Genomic DNA, 28000 nt, shown 5'->3' on the forward strand with positions numbered 1-28000 from the left:
GACTTGTGTAATGGGCAAAAAAGAACAGGCAGGCTTAGGCCTCCAGCATGTTAAAGTGTGCCATTGAAAAGGGTACACAGACATCCCAGAAAGCAAGATCTTGCATCTTCCATGTTACAATGAAAACAAACAAATCTGACTATTTCTTGGGAATGACCAGAATTCTTGTTACTGCATTTACTACTGTAGCTATTTCACGTAAATAAGAATATATCCAGAATGCCACACCAGTAAATTACTAACATATTTACTGATATGCATACATCACATAAAAAAGTAGAACAAATACCTGTACTGACAGACATTTGTTGGACATTTTACCACCTAGTACCACTAACTCTAGCTGCATTCGTAAACGTAGCAATTCAGGAAGGAAGAACACTTTTACTAGAAGCAACCCACAATCTCACTCCACATGGCAGGCAGTTTCCACCAGCCACCCCTCCCGCTCATTCTCACACAATTCGGGTCCCTTCCCAGGCAATTTAAATCTACACATTTCTATCTCACTTTAAACCGATGCACCAGATGATTAAAAAAACAACAAAATAGAATAAAAAATTTAAAATAGTTAACAGCTGATCTATAAGGCAATAAAATAAGAAGATTAAAAATAGGAAAAAGAAAAACGAACACCAAAATGGCAGGAACCGCCATTTTGAAGCAATCTCAACTAAAAAACACAGTCCTTTCCTCCCTGATGAACTACGCTCAAAAGCATTGATTAAAACCCTCTGATTACATACACAGACAAAAAAGAAAAGTACAGTCGTGTACACTTATCATAAATGTAGATGTTCGAGTGTATTCACTGTTGCAGTCATTACATTTGGTTATCCTGCTGGCAGGTTGCCCTCAGTCAGCCTGAATTCCAAAGTCTTGGGTCCCGCGTCGGTTGCTGTCACCTCTTCCCTGACATCAGGTCGTCAGGGGTATAAAAGATGCAGCAGACACCATTTTCTTCAGTTTTTCTTGCCCCAGATGTCAGGTGCCCCAAAAGGGTAGGCTAAAAATATGTAAATAAAACATACATGCACCAAAATAAGCTTTACTTTCAACTATAAGCAAATACACCACCTAGGTTGTATAGATTAGAGAAGTAAAGATAAGTTCCAGCAAAAATACGGGAGATGGCGGGTGGGTAACCTGGACTGCAACAGTGAATACACTCGAACATCTACATTTATGGTAAATGTACACAACTGTACTATGTTCTTTGTGTTTCACTGTTGCAGTCATTACATTTGGGTTGAGTCCCAAAGCTATAGTTGGGGGGCTGGAGCTAAACAGCATCAGGAGCAGCTATGAGGCCCTGCAGAACTGCAGTGGCAAAGCCTGCCCTGGATTTAGAGTAAAGAGGAAGTATTTTAATATTTTGTAAAGGTATGCACTGAACTCCAAGTAGCAGCCTCTAAAATGTCTTTGGTTGGCACTCCCCTGAGAAAGGCTGCAGAAGTGGCTGCAGCTCTGGTTGAATGTGGCCTAATGCCCTTCGGCACTGGTTTGCCATGCTGTGAGTAGCAGAAATGAATGCAGTGACCTATCCACTTTGAAATAGTCTGCTTGGAGATAGCCTTTCCTTGTGATGCTGTGGCATATGCCACTAGTAATTGTTCTGTCTTTCTGAAAACTTTAGTTTTGTCCAAGTAGAATCTTAGTTGTCTGTGTACGTCCAAAGAATGCAGAATTTTCTCCCCCTTGTTCTGTGGATTTGGATAAAAAGTTTGCAAATGAATAGTTTGATTAAGGGCTACACTGGATAAAACCTTAGGCATACATGTAGGGTTTGTTCTCAGAGACCCTGTCTGGATAAAAAATGATAAAAGGTTCCACAGCCATGAGAGCCTGTAGCTCTGAAACTTGTCTTGCAAAGTTATTGCTAGGAGCAGAGCTGTTTTCCAAAATAAGAACTTTATATCCGCAGTAGCAGCTGGCTCAAAAGGAGGTAAGGTGAGTTTTTCCAATACATAATTGAGGTCCCATGCAGGTATTGGCGCTCTCCTTGGAGGCCTTAAGTTTTTGGCTCCTCTGAGGTACTGCCTTAATAAAGGATGAGAAAAGAGTGTTGGCTCTGTATTGTAATGAGCCGAAATGACAGAGGCATGGATTTTAATTGATGAAAAAGATAGGCCTTTGTCCAGCATCTCAGTTAAGCATTGTAAAATCTGAGGAATATTTGGGACAGCTGTAGCAATTCCTTGAGCTTGGTTCCAAGCACAAAATCTCTTCCATTTCCCAGCATAGGATTTTCTAGTACTAGGCCTTCTGGCTTCTAAAATGACATCCATCACAGCTTTACTGAGAGGTGTGGTTTGTATGGCTACATTATCCGCCATGCTGTCACGTTTAGGGTCCTGAGTTGGCTGTGCAGAATCTGATTGTTTTGCTGAGACAGTAGATGAGGTATTTGAGGTAAGGTCCAGGCTGGGCACTGGGACAAGTTCCTTAAGCTCGGATACCAGTGGCCAGTCTGGGGCAATCAGAATCATTTTTGGTTTCTCCTGCCTGACCTTTAGGAGTACTTTGGGGAGGAGAGGCAGTGGAGGAAAGGCATATACTGATAGGTTTGTCCAGTTGAAAGATAAAGTGTCCACTTTCCAAGCTTTCCTGTGATAAGTCCTTGTGCAGAATCTTTTTAGTTGATTGTTGTGAGGGGAGGCAAATAGATCTATGTCCGGGCGTCCCCATTTATTTGTTATCATGCTGAAGACTTGTGGATCCAGGTGCCACTCGTGGGGATCCATGAGGTTTCTGCTTAGTTAGTCTGCCAGAGTATTTTCCTTTCCTGGCAGGAATTGTGCCTGCAGATGAACTTGGTAAGTCAATGCTGTGTCCCATAAAGCCATGCCTAGTCTGCAAAGGGGGTAAGAATGAGTGCCCCCCTGCTTATGTACCACATGACCGTGGTGTTGTCTGTCTTTATCAGTAGTTGTCCCGGATGAAGTAGGTCCTTGAAGGCTGTCAGGGCATTTTGAACAGCTAGCATCTCTTTTTGACTGATATGTAGATGCTTTTGGTTTGTGGACCAGGTGCCCTGAATGCCTCTTCCTGCCATGTGTGCCCCCCAGGCATAATCTGATGCATCCGTTGTCAGGCTCTGCCTGGCTGGGGGTAGTGAGAATTGCTGTCCCTTGTTTTGGTGACAAGCCTTTGCCCACCATTGAAACTCCTGTTGCAGGCAGGAAATGACAGTAATCATTGTTTCCAGGCTGTGGCAATGTTGTGTCCAGACACTTTTTAGGTACCAATGAATTTTCCTCATGTGCAGTCTTGGATATGGAATTAGTAAGATGCAGGATGCCATGAAGCCCAAAGCCTGCAGAATTTTTCTTGCAGATAACTGGGCCTTTGTTGCCATTTCCTTGAAATAGGTAGTCAATTGCCTTTGTTTGTCTGGAGTGAGATAAGCCATCTGGGCAGTTGTATTTAAGCTTGCACCCAGGAATATTATCTCTTGAGAGGGTACTAGTTTTGATTTATTTTTGTTGACTGTGTACCCTAGGCATGTTAAAAGTCTTTGCACAAACATCAGATGCTGTAGTAAAATGTCCTTGTTCTCTGCTTGTATGAGGCAGTCGTCCAAGTAAGGATATATTTGTATTCCTCTTTGTCTGCAGTAAGCAATTACTGGTGCCAGACACTTTGTGAAGACCCTGGGCGCAGTAGATAAGCCAAAGGGCAGTGCAGAGAATTGGTAATGCTTTGAGCCAGCCTTGAATCTGAGGTATCTTCTGCATGATTGTCTGATTTGGACATGCAGGTATGCCTCGTTTAGATCTAAAGTCATGAGCCAAGCCTTGCTGCCCAGCATGGGCAGAAGCTGCTGCAAGGTCAACATCTTGAATTCTGGAATATCCAGGAAAGTGTTTAGAATAGATAGGTCCAGTATTGGTCTCCATGCTTTGTCCTTTCTGGGTACCAAGAACAGTCTTGAGTAAAATCCTTGTCCCTGCTCTTGCTGTGGCACTTGTTGAATAGCCCTCATGTCCATGAGAGCTGCGACTTGTTTTTGAGCCTCTGTCCATTGAATTTTTGGCAGGTCTGGCCAACCGTTTGCCCTTGGCAGGGTATGGAAGTGAAACTTGTAGCCTTGTGATACAATGTCTAGAACCCATTTGTCCTGGGTTATAATGTGCCAATTTTGAGAAAAAAGTGCTAGTTTTCCCCCTAAGGGTGCTGCCAAAAGATAAGTGCTTGGTGCAGGCAGGGGGAAGTTATTGGGACTGTTTCCTGTATGGTTGTGATTTGTCTTCTCCACCTTTGGAGGTAGATGCACCCCAATACTTAGACCTGTAGGAACCTTGCGACTGTGATCTGCCTCTAGGGCATCTGGATCTGCCCCTTTGAGGTCTGTCTGAGACTGGAAAGGACCAATTCTTTGTAGGCCAGTGTCTGCTAAATCTAGGTGGCTGTACCTGTAAGAAATCCTTGACCGTTTGCATAGATTTAGCTTTGTCCTCCATTTTCTATAACACCTCTTCTGCCTTAACACCAAACAAGGTATCATGTTGTAATGGAGCATCTAATAATTTTGCTTTGACATGATCAGGCAGATTTTGTTCCTTTAACCAAGCATGCCTCCTAATGACAGAACCCGTAACAGTGGCCCTGCAGAATGCCTCCAGAGAATCAAAACCACATTGCAAAGTATGCTTTCCAACTTGTTCAGCTGCATGCAATAAATCCTTTATTTCTTTGTTTTCTGCACATTCAGAATTTACCAACATTTTCTGTTTAAGCAGTGTCATGATATATTGCTGATATTTGAGCATATGAAACTGGCAATTTAAAGCCCTTATAGCTAAGGTAGCAGATGTATAAATTTTTTTCCCCATCTATCCAGTGCCCTAGAATCCCTGACAGAGGGGGTAGGGTTTTTTGCAGTGGAAGCCTTGACCCCTTTGGGACCCTGAGAAATAGTTTCTGGGTCTGCAGTAGGGTTTTTGAATAGAAATTTATGAGAATCAGGACCCTGTAGTATCTTTCCGGCTTAAGAGGAGCTGGAGGTAAGGAGTCAGGGGTCAGACTAGACTCTGAGAACATGTCATCTACAATGTCTAACACAGGTGGAATAGCTAGAGGCCTGTGTTGAGGTAGGAAAAGGAAGTCTCTGAGCCGCCTCTTAAATTCTGAAAAATCTTGGCTCTCCCAGTGGAAGTGCTCCCTCATGGTATGTAAGGTTTCCCCAAAAGAGTAATCCTCAGGAGGAGAAGCTGATGGAATTGATTCTTCAGCATCAGAATCCTCATAGGGGGGGAAGAGAATATTCCTGATCAGAAGAGGAATCAGAAGAAATGGAAACCTGATCTGAAGATTCATAGTCTGTCTCTTGCCTAGGCCTCTTATCAGGAGGGGGATGGGAACCCCTGATCAAGGTAATTAAGTCTTCGGCCATTTTGAGCATCTGCTTTTTGGACATGGAGGCCTGTCCATGTGGCTGTTAAACTTGTTTCTTTGCCTTTAAAGGTGTTTTAGTCTTTGCCTTTGAAGTCGGTTTAGTATACAATTGTTTAGGTCTGACTACACCCTCAGAAGCCGATGCCTGCTCAGCGGCTCCGGACCCATCTGAGGGAATAATCTCCGAGGCTCCAATACCTTGAGTTTCCAGCGGCCTGGCTGACTCCACGTGGGAGTTGGAAGCGGCCTGCAACTCTAAAGTAGTGGGCGTCAGGGGCTGCGAAAGAGAACCGGCGACTTGATTAGGAAAAGCTTCATCATCGGTTTTTGACCTCGGTTGCCTGTCTTTTTCTTGGCGTTTTTTTGTGAACTCCGGTAGTCGGATGGCTATCCAACGACATTGTATAATTAAATCTTTACCCAAAATAGCTTAATGCAAAATCGTACCGACGCTTAATAGTGCATTGGTTAAATCTAGCACAAAACAGACAACTAAAAACGTCGTGGTCAGGGCCTAGGCAAGGAATACAGTAAGAATGAAAGTCCTTATGAGGCATTTGCTTCCCACAAGAAATACAATTATTAACTTTTTCTGACATCGGTCTGGAGCAAGAAAAAAGTTTCCCCAATGGGGTACTTAGCTTTTAATGAAGACTTCGGATCTGAAACTCGAACACGAAAATCTCAGGAGTCGGCCGACCGGCACTTGTGAACTGCTTCTGCTTTGGGCATCGCGCGGCAAGGACTGAAGAAAATGGTGTTGGCTGTATCTTTTATACCCCTGACGTCAGGGAAGAGGTGACAGCAACTGACGCAGGACCCAAGACTTTGGAATTCAGGCCGACTGAGGGCAACCTGCCAGCAAGATAACCTAACTGTAATGACTGCAACAGTGAAACACGAAGAACATCAAGTGAAATGTAATGTTCTGAAGTTTTAAAAATATAGGTTCTGTTTTTATGTCAAGTGGATTATTGTTCGGTACATGTCAGAAAGTGTGTTTTTTCTGGTTTACACGTGTTATGATTTTATGTTTTGTATAACTTGATTGTACGTCCTGTGAAATGTATGTGTTGAACAATATGTAACAGCCTTAAGATTAACAAACAGGAGAGAGACTTCCAACCCTTTAGACTAAAACATTAGAACTGTATAAGTTTCTCACTGAAATGGAACAACTGGGGGTTTGGGATTTATGGAATAAACGTAGTAACAGTAACTTGGTCACATTGGCAGTACTAAGTAACAAGAAGGACCTCCTTCCTGGAAGGGGCCCACACAATAAAGGCCACACCCTAGACTCTCCTCCCTTCCAGGAAATTGGAGGTTCACAGACGCGCCCACTACTGAGATGCATACAAACTGAAAAAATGTGCTTAACTGTTCATTTAACTCAGAGCAATGCTTGGAGGAAGTTTGGAATGGAATCTGTAACCTGCAAGGACTGAACAATAAAGGAACATTGTTTGACTTGAACTGTCTCCAGGATCCTCAAGAACTACCTTGCATGCCTAGAGCTCACCTACCTAGGGCTCTTGTTTTATTTTTGTGGTATATGTTGTATGTTTTCTGCATTTGGTTTGGTGTCTTGTCCTGTCCCTCTGTCTTTCTGTCTATGTCTAATTTGGTTGTGATTGTTTTTTAACTCTGACTCCACAGGCCACAACCAGTCCTTCTGAGGGCTAACAAGGTCCTTATTAGGACCCACTGAGATTCTACCACAGAGCCTAGCCTTGATCAACAAGGGGCATACCAGTCCATTTAAGGACCACATTGGACCCATCCAGACTGAAACCCAGGCCCAACAAGGACAAAAACGGCCCTCATCAGGACCCACTGAATACTCACCACCAAGACCAGCCTTGATCAACAAGGGGGCACACAAATCCTTATAAGGACTATCTTGGTCCTGGTAAGGACCCATCTATACTGCCGCCAAGCCTTTACAGGGGCTACAGAGGTCCTTATTAGGACCGACAGAGATCTGAACAACACAAAAAAGTCTTTGTGAGGACTACAAAGTTCCTCCTCAGGACCTCCACACCATACTACACCACAAAGGCTCTTCTTAGAGCCAAAACAGCCTCATTAGGGCTAAAACAGTCCTCCTCAGGACCACTTCCTCAAAGAACAGCAGAGTCCTTTTCAAGACTTAAGACGTGAACCACCTGGAGAATAGACCCTTCCAGTAAGAGTGTTCTTCCTTCCTGATTTTTGGACTGGGCTACACTCTAAGAACAAGTGGATACCTCTCACCTTTGTTTCCTTGTAAACATGTAGCAATAAATAAACAAACAAAACAAACAAACTGAACATGAAAGTGTGGTTAAATCCATCTGATGCCTACTTCATATATGTGTATGTAACCCTGGGCAAGGCCTTTAAAGCTTTCTCATCCATAGATTTGCCAAGCAATAGGGTTTGTTTGCATCAGTTGCAAAAAAAAAAGAAAACAATTTAAAACACTAACCCCCCCACCCAAAAAAAAAAAAAAAAAAACAGAGAAAACAGGAGATGATGCACTAAGGAGAGATATGTATACTTAAATTAGAAGCAGTTATACATTATTGGGACATTTTTGGTGAAATACTTGTAACTACAATCGTACTCCTAGGAGACTGTCCAAATGTAAAAAGTTAAAAGCCATGAAGTACAACATTATGCATACAACTACATTTAACTGAGCATCTTTCGGAAAATTAACTAAGATGCATTTGCAAGTGAAACTGATCATACAGCATCATGAGAATATAAACTGTGTGTATAAACATATTTGACAAACCAAACTCTATTACGATTTGTATTTAAAAAAAAAAGATTTCCAATAATGCTTTATAAAGCTAGCATTTAAAAGTCACTTTAATTTGCAACTAAAACATTTCACATCTGCTTATAGTATGCTACAGTATACTATGGAAAGCAAACACTCCCCTCAGTCTTCACTTTATACTTACAGGTGTGCTGCAACTACTGCTTATGCACAAGTCATATCTAAAGATGGCAACTTTAAAACTGCTCTTAACACAGAAGATTATTTTCCTTACGTGACTTAATGTTGGCATCTCTGTAGGTGCCATTGAGAATCGCTAACTCCATCAGCTGCATCTTCTTAAGGCTGTCTTCACCTTCTGCCTGGAAGAAAGAAAAAAACACAATGAATCTAAGACTTCATAACAGAGGCATTCTGCAAGCTGTGAAAAGCATTCAAAGAAAAATTCTAGATATGTAAAAGAAGCATTCTCAAACCTTTCAAATCATTTGGCAAGCACAAGGTATTGCCTGCACATCGGTAGAATATAGGCCCAATTGTTGATCCCTCCCCAAAAAAATTGTCAGTCATGCATTTTATTTTTATAGATGGGGTAGAAAAAAATGAGTAAAACTACAGCTTTAGATCTTGAAACTATTAAGCTGCTAGGAAATCTACTTAAATGAATACAAACAGTCTCTCTTAGGTTCATAGGTTCATACTAGGCTATCTGCCCTAGGGCATTTATAAGCCTAGCCAGAGTGTGTTTGGCTTTCGCCACCCATTTTAAATGAATTTTGCTATGCCTTTTTTTGAGGTTAGTATACTGTGCCTCTGTCTAACAGTGACACAGAAGTGATAGCCGGGGTAAACCTACGATCTCCCATCCACTCATCAAGATTCCTCTTGAAGAGAGTCAATGTGGGACTCTGCCTAACCTGGACTGGGATTTTATTCCAGAGTGAAGGGAGCCTCTGGGTTATGAATCTGTCCCTCCAGCATGTCCTATTTATTTCAGTGCTGAGGTTCAAGTCTCTCGGCGTAGCTCGATGGGATTTGGATTTTCTGAGGTGCAGCATGTCCATTAATTCCGGGTTGGACATGGCTTTATACGTCAGGCACAGATCGCCTCTGAGCAGGCGGTATGCCACTGAGTACAGCTGGAGTTTCTTTAACCGGGCAGCATATGGCATCTGTTTGAGCCCTTTGATCCTCTTGGTGAGGTACTTTTGGGGTCTTTCCAGTTGCTGCAGGTGTCTGGTAAGGTACATCCCAAAGGGCATTGTACTCAATTATGGGCCTGATGAGGGATGAGTAAAGAGATACGATGACCTCCCCTGATCTAGATGTGAATCCCTTCATGATTAGGTAGGCTATACAAAATGTTTTTCTAACCACTTTGGCCACGTGGTTGTCAAATGAGAGATTGCTATCAACTTGGGTCCCCAGGTCCCTAATGACTTCTTCTGTACTTAATGGATTACCACCTATGTGGTAATTTGTGGGCACTTTGTTTTTGCCAAAGGGGATGACTATACACTTTTTGGCATTTAGCTTGAGGCCATGGCTCTGGCACCAGTTGTCTGTTTCTATGAGGCCCTTTTGGAGGATGCTTGTGTCGGCTGGAGAGTTGATTATGGCCCAGTTTGCAGTCATCTGCAACTTGGTCAGCCACAGTCCTTCCGTGTTGGCCTGTACGACCGAGAAATACATACCGAACAAGAGAGGTCCCAGGACTGAGCCTTGTGGGGCGCCACTTGTAACTGGTTTGGAGTCTGACATGGCTCCAGCAATTCTAACCATGTGGGTTCTGTCCTTGAGCCAGTTTGCAACCCATCTAGTGACATAGGGGTTTATATTTAAGCTGGTGAGCTTATCTATAATGCCCGAGTGGGGTATTGTAGCGAAGGCTTTTGCGAGGTCCAGGTAGGCTGTGTGGACCACCTTCCCCTCGTCAATGGCCTTGGTGACTGTTTCAAAGAAATCGACCAGTTTTAAGAGGCAGGATCTGCCCTTAACAAAGCCAAACTGGGTAGGATGCAGTGTCTGTAGGTCCCCAATATCTTTATTTATGAGGTCCATGATGATCCTTTCCATAGCTTTGCAGACCAAGCTAGTCAGGCTTATGGGGCGATAGTTTCCAGGATCCGTTGAGGCACCACCTTTGTGGAGAGGGACCACTGTTGCTGTCGCCACTCTTTGGGTACATATCCTGTAGTAAGGCTAAGATTGAACAGTAGTTTTATGTTTGGGTTTAGCTCTTCTTGGAGTTCATGTAGGACGCAGCCCGGGACACCATCTGGTCCCATTGATGCTGTGTTTTTTGCTTTGGAGAGGGCGGCTCTTACCTGAGCATCTGAGATGTCAGGGGGGCAGCACTCTGTTGGGATAGATATTTGCCCTTTTGGTGGGGAGAGGGGGTAGAAGTTTGCACTGAACCTGTCAGCTAGGATATTGAAAAATGTCTGTGGGCTCGGTGTATTTTTTGTCATTTTGGACTAATTCTGAGCATATCTGGGAATTCCCACCCAGGTTCCTAACATAACTAAAGAAAGCCTTGTGATTATCCTTAGTGTCCTGTGCAATTTTTCTCTCGAAGCTGGCCTTAGACGATTTTATGTGTGCCCGTAGTTTTTTGCTAATACTGATCAGAGATGCCTTCCCTTTTTGGGATTTTGCTCTATCATGTAGTAGCTTCCTCCTTCTATTGTATAGTTTGTTTATGGCTGGGGTCAACCAGACAGGACGTCTGCCTTTGGAGGATTGGGTCTTGGTTTTATTTGGGATTGCATGATCCATGCATTCCTGAAGGTGTTCAGGAGTCCTGAAGATGTTCTTTGAAATGGAACAAAAATACAAAGTGCACACTAACAGGTCACACTATTTCTTTGCGTCTCAGTGCAAACACTCTGTTGATTTGGAGTGGAGTGAATTTTTCTTGGACTCTGTATACCCGAGTTGCACCGTCTGGTTTGGGTAGAAAATATGGTGACCCAAGCTTATGAACTTGAGGGCTCTATTGGTAGCCTTCACTTCCTGGATGTGTTACAGACCCGTTCTTACCTACAAAAATCTGACTCAGAATCAAATCAAATCATTGTGAAAAACAGACCTCAGATGACATACCAAACAAAATCGTATTACATGAGCAGTGTGCTTTGTTTGATTATTCTGCTATCTTACTAGAAGGTACTGCTCTTTTTCATACAAATGATCTGCACTACCAGAGATAAAAAGTTAATTGGGTATGAATCTCTCATATAAGTTACCTACACACCAGAGTTAAAAAGTTCATTGGGTATGAGTTTAAAATAACATCTGTGCTGACCTAAACTGCCATGTTGTTCCATTATTTCAAAGCTGACGTGAGCACCTTTATGGAGTTTGGTAATATCACAGCTCAAAAACGTACATACTGCCATGCAGAAAACTAGCTAAGTGCATTTGCAAAACATTACCACAAACCTATTATGTTTAATTTTGCCTTATTACAACTGATTTAGGGTAAGGCTTTCTTTTACCTCTCGTATACCATTTGTGCTACTTAGGGCTAGGGTCTGATCTTGCATTCTGCTCTTCACTCCAGACATGCCATGGCATTTGCCCATGTAGCTGAATTTGCTTTCACAGTGATTGGATATGCCAAGTTTACAGATGTTTCCTATTTGGAGGAAAGTACAAAGACCTAGGAATGCTATTTGCTACCACACCCCCTTATCTGACTGGAAGTCTAAATCTCAGTAACCCCCCCACGCTGTAGTTAAACATGTCAGTAAAACATGTAACAAGACTGCCACACTGTAGTAGCTAGGGTGCTAGAATGTACAGGTGCAAGTTCTGTGTGACGTTTTTCTGGAAACAGATCATTATCACAGTGCTGAACTTAGAAAAGCCCCTTCAGCTGGGAATGATTATCAAATTCTCTGGTAAGGCACAAAGCCTTATTCACTTCCCACGCGGGGATCTGTCTCCTCTTCACCATAACTATTTAACCAACTCAAAGGTTGTCATAACTTGGCATAAATTACAACTCATTCAATGGTCACCTTCTTGGTCTGTTAGGCTCAAATGAATGGGTTTGAGAGTTTGTCATGAAGTAGACAGTTCAACATCATCCTTCCTGTAGAGACACCTCTCCAGGCTAAGACTGGAGATGGGGCATAAGACAAAGCTGGCTGCAAGTCAAAAGACTTTCTGCTTGAACCATGGGCTACCAGAGAACATGGCAAGAATAAAGAATAGTTGGACCACTAGCAGAGCTAGGACAGGGAAAGACTAGTGGAGCAGTTGTACATATATCCAAATGTTCTCCTCCACGATGCTTACATTTTCTTAACAGAGTTACTTCCTAAGGCTACATGACCAGCACTTACTAAGGAGGTTATGGATAACATTAAAAGGTATAATGTCATAAGGGTGACAGAAAATACCAGAAGACAAGGAAACTTCTTCTACCAATGCGTTCATTTACTTCCCCTTAAAGCATCAGGAATGTTAGTGATAAGCTCCACGGCAGGGAATGGGATCAAAAGGTCAGCAATAATACTGCATCGATCCAAGAGGCAAAAAGAATCAACAGAAAGGAAAGATCAAACGTAACGAGGGCCAGTGCCCACAACTGAGAAAAAATTGTACCTGCTTTCCTGCAGGAATAACTAATTGATAAGGAAGAAGCAGAAGAAAAAAAGGTACTAGATAGCAACTATCCTATTAGCATACAATACACAACCTACAGAAGGGAGAAGGGGAAGAAAACAGGAAGAGGTGTAACCCCCAAATATGAGGAAATGGATCGATGCAAGCAAGTACACAATGAAGAAGAGTTACACTGGAGAATGAAAATGGTTATAAAGTTTCACAGGGGGGTGTACACAGCCCCCCCCCAAGTAGAAAAAAGGCAGACAGTATCTTCAGAATGGCATCAAAGGAGGACACAGTCTTGATGGGTACAGTTAAACATGCAAGATTGTTACTAGGCTAATGACCTGTGGGGGGGGGGGGGGTCTTTCTAAGCCTAGCCAAGTGGTCCTGAAAGAAACTTAACTGAAAAACCTTGACTGCAGCCTCATAAAGGAGCAGGATCATTATGATACCCTACAAGCCATTAACATAACTCACTCAAGAAGGGGCAGCCTTGGAACCTCCAATCTCAAACGGTAAGAATGAGAGAGAGTATTTCAGATCCGGAACTGGGCATCAATTTGGGAATAAGTGATCACCCATCCAAGGGGATCACCAATAACTTAGCTATACTTAAGCAAATCAAAAGTGAGAGGTCTGAACTTCAGGAGGCCAGACTTTGAAAGAAAAAAAAAATGTTTAATCAAAAGGTCACAATGGTGGTTTCAAAACAATAGAGGGCACACTAAAACTGCTGTCACAGACACAGCAAGTCTGTGTACAATATAAACATGACAACCAGAAAACAAACCACAATTGCTTTCATGCGAGACTGCATCAAGTGTTATGAAACACATACAACATTTAAGAAAATACAAGACAATACAGAAAGAGGAAGACAGGCATTATACCAATTTACTTCTTGCATTTGATTACCGGGATAATCCAAATGGGCATTAAACCACTTTTCAACAGAGGCCAAGGGATAAAGGCTCCACATAAAGAAACGAGTGACGAGATGGTTTTAGCCAATAAAAACATTTTAAAATACCAAGTATGCTAAAATAAGATATAAAAACAGAGCTGGTGATTAAGCAGGTGTCATACATACAGTCAGATGGATAGTTACAACATAAAGAGTTTCTTCAGTTATGGAAATAACATTTAGGTACATACACTGATTCACATATAAAATCAACACTTACGTTTAGAACTGTTTCCCAAATGAGCTTACAGTTGTTCCCACACTGTAGTACAACCACAGATGTCAGACATCAGAAGCAGTTTATACTTTCATATTACTTGACGACAGCTGTGCTTACATGTATATTAGGTTATCAGTGAAGAGGAATGGGCAGTGGAGACTAAGAATGGTTACAAGTAACTGTGGAGATGGGCTGGAAGTACAAGTTGAAGATATAGTGCAGGGGAAGGAAGAGCACATAAGTATGACCCTGGATCCTACCCAATTTGGCTTCCTGAAGGGCAGATCCTGCCTGTTAAATCTGGTGGATTTCTTTGAAAATGTGACCCAACCCTACTGACGACGGCAAATCTGTGCACAAGGCAAAGGCTTTCAACACAGTCCCACATTCAGGCATCACCAATAAACATAGCAAACTGAATGTAAACACTTTTGTTGTAAGACGGGTTTTCAACTGGCTCACAAACCAGACACACACTATCAAACTGGGTGACTCCACATCAACCAGCAAACCTCCACATCAACCAGCAAACCTGTTACCAGCGGGGTGCCACAGGGGTCAGTGCTGGGGCCCCTACTGTTTGGTATATACTTCTCAGAAGTTCAAAACTAAAGGGTTGTGGTTGACCAAGTTTGCAAATGACTGCAAACTAGGTGCAAACATTGAATCCCCAAATTATGTCAGTATACTCCAGGATGGTCTCACACAGACCAGCAACTGGTGTATTAGTCACAGTCTCAAACTTGAATGCAAAGAAATGCATCTTCATTCCCTTCAGCACAAACAGTGTCCCTTCACAATATCCAATAACAATACCCTACGTACCCATGAAGTGCTAAGGGACCTGAGATCATAGGTTGACCATGACCTTAACTTGAGCCACCACATGTCTGCCATTGAAAGGAAAGCTTTCCACGTAGCTCACTTGATTAGTAAAGGCACTGCCTTGAGAGCAAAAATAGTTATAACCCCACTATACTTGGCACTTATTCAGCCCATAATTGAGTAGAACGCCCCATTCAGTACGTACTGTACTAAGCACCTGCAGGAATTAGAGAGACCTCAGAGGTTTCCAACAAAGAAGATAAAGGGCGTCCAGCATGCTTCTTACACAGACAGGCTAAAATCCCTGTTACTATATTCCGTATTGTATAGACTTCTTAGGGGAAATTTATGCCTGGCCTACATAACAACACAAGACCCAAACCCAATGAGCTTACTGCATTATCCGTAAATTAAATGGGTATAGGGATACCTGTTCCAGGGACTTAAACATAGCCTGCGACTTAAATAGGACATGCTTGAGGGACAGATCCATCTCCCAGCAAATGCCACATCTTTGGAACAGACTACCAATTCTTGTGAAACAGAGCACATCTATGACACTGTTCAAGAGGAACCTGGATGAGTGGATGGGGCACCGTAAATTCTTATGGAAGATAATGCCCACAACCCTCCTGGACATGGGCAGTCATCACTAAATCCAATCTTTGGTACTGACTTGTACCTCTACGGTATTACGATTGGGTTGAAACAGCTAGGCTTAAAACGACCTCCGGGTCGATAGCCTAGTAATCTCCTATGATCCTACGACTGAAGGAGGGAGTAGACAACCATGAAAGGGAAGTGGGAAAAAAGTAGATTAAGTTATCTGCATAGTTTTGAGTGGGTAAATTAAAGGTCTGCAAACTGATTGTCTCGTACTTACCTTTATTGGAATATGCTCCTGCTCCATGTGAAGCAGAGCTCCTCAATGACCCTACTCAAGCACAACCTTGACAACTGGATGGGTGACCATAAATTCACCCCGGGGGGGCAATTACGTCCCTCATGGATAGGGGCAGTTGGTGCTGATCACAAAATCATTCTCATAACAATGACCATCTAACTATGGTCAATAAGGCTACTTGGGTTTTTACACGGCTAGGCTTGTAAACACCCTAAGGCTATCGCCTAGTAACCTCCTATGAACCTACAATCAAAACTAGATTTGGGTGGACCGCAAATCAACTAAGTACAAAATAAAGTGGGAAAGGCAGTAGGAAATGCAAAAATACCCAAACTAGCAAAAATATTTTTAGTTCACTCCAGAATGCAAACAAAAACTTAAGAGATATGGAAGTATAATAAAGGTACAAAGTGTGTCATAGGAGGGGGCTAGTAACAAATACTTCTGTTCAAAATTCACTAAGAGGCATCAAACCAAAGCACTAGAAGAGCTCAGGGAACAGATATACTTATGTCTGAACAATAGGCAGCGTGGGAGGCACAATTTCCTGTGTGAACTTAAGTAATTTCCCTGAATTTCAGAAGGTCTACAGGAAGTTTTCTGAGCAACATAAATGCAGTCTTGACCATCCATGAACTGGAAATAAACTACTTTCTTTCAAAGAAGAATCAATTCCCCTTCAGTCCATCTGCTGTCTCATCTAAGCAGGTATCACTCTAGCAATCCTCCTTTATAATATATACAGCTTTAGCCTTGCTATGTTTAACTGACCTATCCTGTTGATATTTTCTTAATTTTAGATGTTTATTGAGTTTCTTTATTTACCTGACCTTGTCTTGTTGAGATTTTCTTTGTATATGTGATAAGTTTGTTAGATAGTTATGTAATTGAGCTTCCTCCCTTTGTTAATGTATTGTACTAGCATTTTTTTTGTTACTAAATTCTCTTGGAGCTCATCTCCCTGGGCCTCTACTGAAAATGGACATATTATCCACTTAGACTAGCCCGGTCAACAAATGTAAAATAAATAAAAATAAATAAAATAACACCAATTCTGACTCCACAAAAGTGCCCTGAACCCTACTTGCTATCATCACCCAACTCTTATATCAAAGCCATCTTTTTTTTTAATTTTGTAACAATCTTCAAGACTTCAGTTACTCAGTACTCTTATCAAGGATACTTTGAAAGACATACGATATTTAAGACATGTCATTTATACTGCTTTAGTGCCACATTTGTAAAACATTTCCAGTGAAAGTCATACAAAAGCATGAAGAAAACAGAAATAATTTAATTACTTTACTGTTTCTCTCTCACAATTGCAGATTTCTTAACCTATCAATGCCACTCATTTTCGTGTATCTGAAAGCAGCACCTACTTACAATGTTGGTAAACCTGTCAGTTTATTCCCTCATACTGTGACAAATGTACCCCCTACCACTCTCATCAGCCTACAAAGATAAGGCCTCTCAATGTTTCCTCAGCAAGCAGAAGCAGTAAAGGTCAATGGCACTGACCTCTTTTCATCTGCTTTTACTGTTTACAGTGATGAAGCAATACAAGATTCAGAAAGTCATCAGCTACAGTTAGTATATTTTTGTTTACTTTTTTCTGCAAAACCAAGCATACCCCCAAGTAGTCACAAAGCAAAAAAAGCAAAAGAAATAACCCCTTTCTTCACTCTAAAATATATCAAATTTAAAAAAGCTCAAACAGTGTTAAAGAGTTGAACTGACTTCTCAAATGTCCTTACATATGCAGTGCTTAAAACTTTATAGTTCATTTATTACCGTAAGGTTATGTCTGCTGAAGTGCTGTACAGTTGACTGTCTGCCTCCACCTTCTGAAGAGGTTGAGTTACTGCTACTATAAATCAGTTTGCTTATTTTGTTTTAAGGATAAACAGAAGCTGTGTTCTTGGTGTGCCAGAAAGATATGGCTAGTGGCAGTATTATTATAAAGGCAAGGAAGTAGACATTGGTGCTGATCAATAGCCACTTCTATGAAGCACTGTATGCACATGCATGTCTTTGCTTGCAGAAATAATCATGCTCAGGTTTCCAGCTACTGTTAGTACAATAACAATGGAAGGCACCATGGTGGAAGAAAGGCAGGCAAGATTCTTAGGAGCCAGTGAATTTAACTGTGCTGCAGCAGGTTAGTGTAAACTGTGGTTGAGTGGGTCAGGTGTTGACTATTACATGAGTCACAACAGCATTTACCCAGGACCCCTGCAGAGCATTTGGTAGTAGAGGTACAGATTTAAAGCCTGCATTGTCACAAATTAAGTATCGGCAGTAGCGAGGATCCTGAGACAACAGACCCTTTCTGCCACACTTCAATTAGATATTCAGTAACAGCCTGCACAGCTACAGACACAGAAATGCTTTTTAGTTTTCGGATAGGTTACACCACCGCTTATATCAAAACCAGGAGTTCACTAAATATAGCTGAATGACTTGCTTTAGTTTTACAGTGCAAAATACCATTCAGAGCAAATTACTGTTGTAAATCTTGCAACTTACTGTGTGCTGAGGACTGTTTTAGACTACAGATACAGGACAAATATTTTTAGGAAGTTATAGCAAAGGACATAAGGTAGTATGATCCTCAAAAAATGTACACATTATGCTACAGTTTATACAGTCAGACAAAATTATATGAATTTCTGAGGATGCATGGTTGTTAGCCTAATAAACCCCTATAAACCTATGAGACATCTCCATGCCTCTCGACTGCTATGACTTAGGGATAAGCACTATGATTTTGACCCTCAGATGTAGCCTTGCTCTGCCAAGACGTGCTGATTTTCCTCAGTCAGACCTATTTATGAGAGCATTCTTTATTAAATAAACAAACTAAGCTTATACAAAGACCGCTTATCAGCAGCTATGTAAGGTCTAGTAATATGAAGCCTTCCTATTGTAAAAAAATGGAAAAAAAAAAAAAAGGGTCTCCACTCTTCTCTGATCCTCTGCTTAGGATTCATAAAGGCCAGTGCTATGATTTTTAATAGTCAGCAGTTGTGCATACCAAAGTAAAGCAATGGTGCATAGTAAGGTTTTCAGACTAGCTTGAGGGTCAAAACTGTATCCTTTATTTTACTGGTCCAGCTAGAACATTACCTTTTTTTTTTCAAGAATGCCTTACATTTTAGGCACTGAACATTTAAAATCACAGTTACTATTGTACATTAACTGCTCAATGTAATTGCAACATGGGTATGTTAAAGGTTTGCTATTAAGAGGAGCTGACATGGCCGCATTGAAGTCTGTATCTTTAGTTCTCTAATGCAAACACATCCTTCATATCTATAGAAGCCTAAAAACAGCAGCCATATTTTCAAACCAATGGGAATGGATTAATCTGTTGAATTTATACCTGAAAACAGAGCGTGCTACTTAAAACAGGAGTGCTTTATCTGTTAAAGGAATATGTATGTCACAGATTATCTGTGTACCATATCAGTGAGGAATATAATTTCATTACCTCCTCACAATGGTACAGAATTCCAGTTAAGTGTACATGTTACATATGTGCCTATCTGACGAGCACAAAAAATGCACAGAATAAAAATGCTTTCTGACAAAGACTTGGAAACCATGAACTGCTATTGTGATACCACACTAGTCAAGTATATTTTGACAACTACCACATTGCACTTATCTTGTTTTATTTCCAAACTGTATAAAGAACTAGGGTCAAATACCATTTGAAAACTTCAACAAATCCCATTCAAACAAAATGGAAAAAGGATAGTCATTCAAAACTAAGGACAGCACGTGCTAGCATACAATTTATTTATGCATCATTTGGGAAGCCAACTAAACATACTAGTCACCAGTTTCGTTTTTGTTCTTCATGGCTTTGAATATACAGCTTCTCTTTCAAGTTAGTCTGGATTTTTTCAAATTGTATTTTTATTTTACTTCTGCTCCAAGATATAAAATTACTCTCGAATCTTCTATTTTTTCAAGGTCAGCAGATCAGCTTTGTGACACGCCTCAAAAAAAGACTGCACTGTTGAACAAGCAAGTCAGCAGAAGGCAAATCTGTTTCCCACATTTTTTTTTAACAAAGAATAAAAGAGGCACAGACAATTTAGGTTTCTCAAAGAGTATATGCTGCTTTATTGCAAATCCTGAGGACTAACTGATACATGTAGACATAAATTTATCCTTTCCTTACATGAAACGGCATAGCAAAATTAATTTAAAATGGGTGGAGAAAGCCAAACACACTCTGGCTAGGCTTATAAATGCCCTAGGGCAGATAGCCTAGTATGAACCTATGAAACTGTTACTGCAGTATGCTCTGCAGTGACAACATGCAAGAGACACCACAGCACACAATAATCTTTATTAAATGGTTATTCTCACATCAGCTACAGTAGTGAGTAATGCATGACAACTAAAGCAGAAGCAAGAGTTTTAATATCTGACAGTGACCTTGTCTTATCTAACATGACACTTTAGGGATAATATTTTTTAAGAAACAATAACTTTAGACAACCTAATGATTATGTAACCATAAGGGAGCTATTCATGTAGTTTACTTTTCTGCAAATTGAAGAAGGTTTCTTATAAATAGCTGCTTTGAGGTTTAGCTTCAATCTTTAAACCAGTATGCAAGGTTAAGCAATTTAAAACACTTTATAGACTTATTTTATAGCACAAATGTCACTTCACTTCAAATTAAAGTGTGAAGTCCGGAGTACAACTTATAATTTTCAAACTTTGTCATGTATAACTACTATACTGACACACACAGATATCCCTCTCACCAGGCTGGATAAGGAGGTTGGGGTTAGCTGCCCGTCAGGTGCCAGGAACCACCATATCACACATGCACTAAAGTCTCTCAATAGGTACCATTATGACTATGTCATAGTCCATGTTGGTGTGAATGACTTGAGATGTACCTCTCTGGACTATATGAAGAGACATGATTGAGCTCTCGGACTATATGTCTCAGACGTCTGTGTGGTTAACCACACAGTAAAGTTGAAGGGGGTCGGACTGCCACGTCTGCAGTCACGTACGTGACTTGGATGGCTGGGAGGCTACTGATTGGTTCTAGCTCTCTTTCCAAAACAGAGAGCGAGAAACAATCAGTTGTAACAGGCAGTATTACTGGTTACTTCACTTGTCTCTGTGCTACCGTTGCAAACAAAATGTTAAGGGCTTGCTATTAATAATTATACAGAGAGTCCGAGGAAAGATTTGGGACTTGATTCCTATCCTGACTTATGGGTGACCTAGCTAAACTACTTATTTTTCATGATCCTTAGCGGACAGTCAAAAAAGTCACTCATCATTTTTTTAATTTAATTGAGAGGTAGCTGTCTGACTCCTTCTGCACGTCTTACAAGTTCAAGTTCCCAGCAAGTTTCTTATAGCAACCATAATGACAATATCCAAGCTGTCCTTTATACTAACTTATTCAGCTGAGGCTGTCCATGAAAACTGCAGCTTTGTATTATTAGTATACACAAGTGACAAGCATATGCACAAGCTATGATTTATAATGATACAGAATGATCAGGCACTGAATGTAGTAGAATAAGGCAGCAATGCAGATAGACAGCAAGAGTGAAAGAAATGTGGTCAATGTGCCTCACAAAGGTAGTTGTGCAGTCAGTCAGTGACAAAATATGAAAAACAGAGGGTGAAATATTTTTACTACAGTTTTCTACATTTACTGAAGTTTACATACTTGTCTGTCCCCGATTTTGGCTCAAAATGTTGCTCTCCTCCTAATAACCCTCCGCAAAATGGCAAATTTGGAAGAAAACATGGACAGTTTCCAATTAATAAATAATTGTGATGATCAGAGTTATAGATTACTTTTAATTTCAGAAATGTATGCAGATTCTCTTATTTTGTCAGCTGCTCAGGTTAACAGTACTAATATTAAAAAAGTGTCCCTTCTTTGACAGGTTCCCAGCTGTATTGTGTGGCTATTTTATATTTGTGCATCACATTTTTGGTCCGTTTATAAAATTGTGGTTTCCTAGCAAATTAGTGGCAAATCATTAAAGAGTGAAGTTAGAAAATAACGACAGACATTTGATTTTCAGATTTCATACTCTTCAGAAAATTAATACTAATGCAAGACCTACTATTCTGTTATCTTTCTAAGTTTATAAGAGCAGTATCTAAAAATTGTCCTAATTTTTGGGCCTTTGTCCCACTTCTATTTATGGCTTTGTCCAGATTTCTTGCTCTGAGGTTGACAGGCATGACAAATGTATCAGGGCCATCACCATCAGCCAGAGACCATTCAAATTGTGACATACTTCTACCTCACTCCCCATGTAGTGACTCTGAATGTGTCCAAGCAAAGCAAGGAGCAGTTATGCAGTGTATCCGCCCATCCAAAGTAGACACAAGTACTACAGTGGCTTTTCAACTGTCCTTGATTTTGCAGAATGCTCTGGTTTTCTGTCATATTTTTATACTGTTGATTTATGCTCCTTCTTATTCAGAAAATGCATGTTGTTGCAGTGCCTGCTGCTTTGTGTTTAAGTAGCAATGCTTTAGTGACCATCAGGTAAGCTTGTCCGAGACTAAGATGCAAGTAAGCTTTAACAAGCATACTGTTAAAGAATTACCAACATTGAAAACCTTTTTGTTGTTGCCATGCAGAGAATATTTACATAACTAGATAGCGTATAAACCTTGGGTATTGAAATGCATATGACAGTATTTGTAATAAAGGAGAGGATTACAGTATTTTCAAAAGCTCATTACATTTGTTGGAGACTTGCAGTCATCTTTGCAGGCTTTACCCATAAACTAAACAGAATGCCAATCTCTCATGTATGGTCCACAACCTGTACAGTAACCCTTTAAGCAATTTATCTTGAGCTTGTTTCTTGTTTGCTGTTCATTTTTTACTTTGATCATGTTTCCCCATGAAACAAGTACATAGTTATTGTCAGGCAGCAGGCCTTTTTTGGATAAGAAACATTTTTACAAGTGGAGGTATCACAGAGATTGCTACTTTCAGCATGTTACTTGGTACTTTTATAAAGCTGAATATAAATTGTAATTAGAACTGCAGTGCAAGGAGAAGTGGTTGGAATGGAGTGCTGCTTGTTTTTGTATACTTGATTTTGACTGGCATTCCAGTAATGTATTTAGAAAGTAATTTATTTTTTCATGCCTCACAACCTTTTTGCTTCTATCTTGATATTAAGTAAATTGTCATGTAGCCAATGCATTGAAATATTTTTTTTCTTCTACATTTCATTTGTCTTAATTGGACTCTCATAATGATGGTTTGGCACTCAGGGCAGCGTATTTAATTAAAATCCCAGTTTTTGTGGTTTTTATCATAGCTCCACCCCATTCTAGTTGGACACACCCCTTCTCATTGGCCCCACCCACTCAGCTGTCTCCTGCAGCCCCCCCCTTTGATTTGAAGCCACCAGCCACCACTGGTCCCTAGCTTTAAGTAGGACTCTACCTGCATTTAGGATGATGCCTCAGTACAAACAGAAAATCATGGACTTCAATAATTGGCTTTGTTTCTGATGTCATTCCAAGGGGATACAGTATCTGTCAGCCTGGATTGACATGATCAACAGACCTTGACGCGTTGCCAGAGATGGTCTTCAACTGTCACCCCTGGGATTTCGGCTACTGGCCAATGCTTTTTTCACTCCCATAGTGCTTTTTTTAGGCAGTGTCTCAAGGACAAAATTCCTAACATATGAACTCTATCCAAGAACAACCTCATGGTTTTGCTGCTAAATGCTAGGAGTCGTAACACGAAACTGCATTCACTGGAAGCAGTCCTCACCTTGGAAGACAGGCATTTGTTCAATCACGGAGACCTCATTCAAGGCTGTGCAGAGCACTACAGTCATATCAAGCTACCTCCTTCTAGATGTTCAGACCACAAATGGAAGGCATGAAAACTAAAGGAGATAGTGATATCAATATTCATTAAAAAGATGAATACACCTCCAGATTGATTAGATAGCATGATTCCATGGAGATACTTCAGGTACAATTAACTGTTGGTAGGACTCCTATTCAAGTCATTGCCAGCTACAGGACCCCTCCATAAATCAGGATACCCACTCTTCCTATTTGGATCTACTTGAGTCTATCAAGATACATCTAAACACCACAATGGTTTTGGACGACTAACTACCCATCCATTGACTCTGGAAATTACTCATGCAGGAACTCACTTGTCCAAAGGTTCCTCGACTTCATTAACTCCTATGCCCTGGACCAGCTAGTAGACACCTTCACAAGGGGTGCCAAAATCCTGGATTTGGTGGTTACCAATATGGGGGGACCATTGTAGTGGCCCCATTGTGAGGTCTTCCCTGGTGAGATCTGACCATATATCAGTCTCATTCACAGTCACTATCATACCTGACCTCCACCCCATAGCACAAACTAAACTAAAAAACTTCTCCAAAGCAGACCATAACCTCTTACGGGATGGTATAAATAACTTCACTGCACCTCCTCCCTCAGACAGAACTGGCAGCTATGCAGAGTTTTATACAAATGTTTTAAAAGGAAAAGATCAGATTTGTACTGAACTGGTAGTTAATGAAACCACATATATAGAGCCTGTGGACATTGCTAACCTGTTAGTCAACAGGTTCTGTGAAAACTTCACGCCTCTTTCCCTGCTACACTTACCCCAAGACATCCTTACCACACTTACCCAAAGACATCCCTACCATCTATCCTCTACCCTGTATCTCTAATGATCAGGTCGTAAACACCCTCTCTAAGCTCAAAAGCACAGCATCCATGGGACTGGATAACATCCCAGGCTGTGTCCTACATGGGCTCCAACAAGAATTTGCAATGCCATTGTATATTCTTTTAAATCATAGCTAAGGTCTGGCTTCATTACAGATGAATGGAAAAAGGCTGCCGTTATCCCCTTGTACGAAGGTGGTGCTTCCACTGACCCCCCCCCCCCAGGAACTACAGACCTATTTGGCTGACTAGCCTTATCTGCAAGGCCATAAACAGAATCATCATGGACCTTATCAGCAAAGACATTGGTAACCTCCAAACACTTGACTCTACTCAATCTGGGTTTGTCAAATGGAGATTGTGCCTGTTAAACCTGGTGGACTTCTTCAAGACAATCACCAAGGCTCATGATGAGGGGAAATCTGTGCATACAGCCTACCTAGACTTAGACAAAGCTTGTGACACTATCCGCCTCCCCACTCTGGCATAACTGACAAACACACACAGCTAAGTATTAACTTGTATATCATTAGATGGGTTGCTAAGTGGCTCACTGATAGAACCCATATAGTCAAAATAGGGGAATCCACCTCCAACAGCAGACCTGTAACCAGTGGTACTCTACAGGGATCATTCCTGGGACCTCTACTGTTTATAATATATTTCTCTGAAATGCAAGCTAAAAGTAAACGTCTGTGGCTGACAAAGTTTGATGATGACTGCAAACTGGGAGTGGTCATAGAATCTCAAACAATGTCAACATCCAGCAAGAGGGTCTTAAACAAATGATTGGTGCCAAAGTCATAGCCTTAAACTCAATGCAAAAAAAATGTATCATCATCCATTTCGGTAAGACTGATGTTCCTGCTATCACATCAATAACACCCTAAGTAAGCACTCAGTGGTAAGAGACCTCGGCACACAGGTTGACAGCAACCTTACTTTTGATCACCATGTCTCCATAGTGGTAAGAAGGGCATTCGATATTGCTCATCTCATAAGGGCATTGCCTCCAGAAAAAAAGTTATAACCTCCCTGCACTCTTCCCTCATCAGGCCAATGGAGTACAATGCCCCTTTTGTATGTACCTTTCCAAGCACTTGCAGCATTTGGAGAGACCACAAAGGTTCCTCTCAAGGTATTCAGCATCTGTCCTATGAGGATTGTCTGAAATCACTGTCACTTTATTCCGCTTTATACAGACTACTCAGAGGTGATCTCTGCCTTGCATATAAGGCAATCTTTGACCCTGCTTTATTGGAAATGCAGCACATCTGCAAGTCAAATGGTACACGGGTTATTCACTCTAATGGCCTTAACTTGGTATGTGACATTAATAGAACCTGCTAGAGGGACAGATTAGTCTCCCAGAGGTTGCCACGCCTTTGGAACAAACCCCACTTCATGAGCACCTTTATTGGCCCTCTTCAAACGCAATCTGGACGATTGGATGTGTAACCATAAATTCACCCCAGGGGTTCCACCTGTGTCCCTATTAGACAGAGGTGATTGGTACAGATAATGGAAATAAGGGTATAAGCTGGCTAGGCTTGTAAGGGGCCTAGTGTCAATAGCCTAGTGATCTCGTATGAGCCCATGATCCTATACTGAGCATGTACAGAACATGTACAAAAAGGTTAATGTACAGATTTTTAAATTACTTCTAAAGATCTCAAACATAGTACAGGTGGTTACAGTAGATGTTCAAATAGGCCGCTGTTGCGCTATAAACACATTCAGTCTTTCCACCTTGTAGTTTATGTATTTTGTTATGCCAGGGTGGGGGTTCTCACCTTTTCATGTTCTCCAAGCATATCTCTTCATGACCGTTCTCTGGCCTTCCTTGTGCTGAGGCAAGAAAGCTCTGTTTTGGTGCCTAAATATCTGTTTTTATACCGGCTCTCACACAAGCTCTCTACTGGTAATATGGGCAAGTGGAATGTGCCCTAAAGCTGTGAAAGCTGGCCAGACATCCGATGCTTGCCAGGATACACACCATATATAGCTTAAACTACGGCAACAGTGATCTAATGATGAACATCTGAGACCTTTGTCAGGGTTCTCCAATTTTACTGAACTTTATTCAAGTAAAGGTATGCAAGGAATTATAAACATATCCACATCCTTACATAAAAGTTATATTACTTTGATTTTGCATATTTTACCTGCTTAGTTGTTAGCAGTATCAGTCAAGTTGCCTTGTTTGCAAGAAGTAGCCCCCACTCCCCCCGTGCATTCTGAAGCCACAGAGTTTACGTGGGTTTTTTTTTTAAATAAAGACACCATTACCCAGAATAAGATAAATGTTAGGAAATTTGGTTTACTCTGCTAATCTCAGATACATTTTCATAAGTCAATCATTTAGGTACGAAAATAGACAAATGTTTCACGAAGCAATGCTGTGTGGAAAGTAGTAGAAATGGCAATAGTTTAGCTTATGCCAGAAAGATGGAGCAAGCCATGATACATTTTAGATATATAGGTATACGAGGAAAGAAATTCCTAATTTTCTGCATCAACAGCCATTACTTCAAGATAATTACAATAAGCATTTCCCAGACACCGAATACACAGATGATTATGATTGGGTTATCATTACTGGCGTGTGTGTTCCTACATGGATGCTAAGAATGATGAGAACACACAATAATGGGCTATGATCAGAGACCTGATCATAACGCTTTGCAGTGCATGGATCGTCATCTGCTCCATGTAGTACTAGTTAAAGAAAAAAAAACATTAAGTGTTCTGCTGGCTTTCAAAGCAGTAAAGCACAGAGAGAAAGCTGTCAGAAAGGCAGCAACATACTCTCTAAGTTAGGGATACACAATTGGCACAGACAGCAGTCAGAAACAAACCCGTTTTTAATTCTGCCACTGCTGTTTGCTAGTCAAATCTGGCAGTTAAGATACCTGATCGGAACAAGTGAAGCAAGAGGTGCTTAATTCTTAACATCAGGTCTTGTTCTCCAGATATCTGACTGTAATCACCACGCTCCATGCACTACTTAGTATTAATCTGCTACTCTTTTCTTGCTACGTAATGCAAACTGGTTCTAACCACTTGCACTTGTATGAACACATTCACATGATCTTAATGGTTCAGTTGCTTCCTTTCCTCACATTATCTTACAAATTTATAAGAGCCAAGGTATACCACATAGATTAAATATGGATTATTTAGAAATCTGTGGCAGTCGTTTAACAAAAGATGATATGAAAATGTGTTTTGTGGTGCCTAGTGAAGGGTTCCTTACAGCTCAAATTCTTAAATGGGTCCTCCTCCTGGTTCTAAAATTGATAGTTCTGTTCTTTACGCTGCTGTGGGATCCCATTCGCTTAACTTCATTAGTTAAGTAACACATTTTTGTCAGGTCTTTCCATACCGAGGACAGTGGAGAAATGCAATATGGCTGATAGAAGTACAGCAAGAAATTTCTATTAAAACAAAGCTGATATTGCTGTCTTACCATCACCCAATATTCACTTCCTAAAATGGCACATACACAGTAAAATGCAGTATGCAAATAAAAAACCTGGACTTCCTAACCTAGAATGTTTG

At 41.0% G+C, this 28000-nt stretch overlaps 1 protein-coding gene across 4 annotated transcripts in view; it reads right to left on the reverse strand.

Annotated features, from left to right (window-relative positions):
• The window catches only part of QKI (QKI, KH domain containing RNA binding), a 1466119-nt gene that overhangs the window by 81223 nt on the left and 1356896 nt on the right, over window positions 1-28000 (reverse strand). For all 4 annotated transcript variants that reach the window (XM_044068030.1, XM_044068032.1, XM_044068031.1 and 1 more), the window contains exon 5: window positions 8442-8529. In XM_044068030.1, coding sequence (XP_043923965.1) covers window positions 8442-8529 — 88 coding nt within the window. The remainder of the gene's footprint in view (window positions 1-8441; window positions 8530-28000) is intronic.

Source organism: Protopterus annectens, chromosome 1.part0 (genome assembly GCF_019279795.1).
Source record: "Protopterus annectens isolate FY-2018-M chromosome 1.part0, PAN1.0, whole genome shotgun sequence".
NCBI classification, from domain to species: Eukaryota; Metazoa; Chordata; order Ceratodontiformes; family Protopteridae; genus Protopterus; species Protopterus annectens.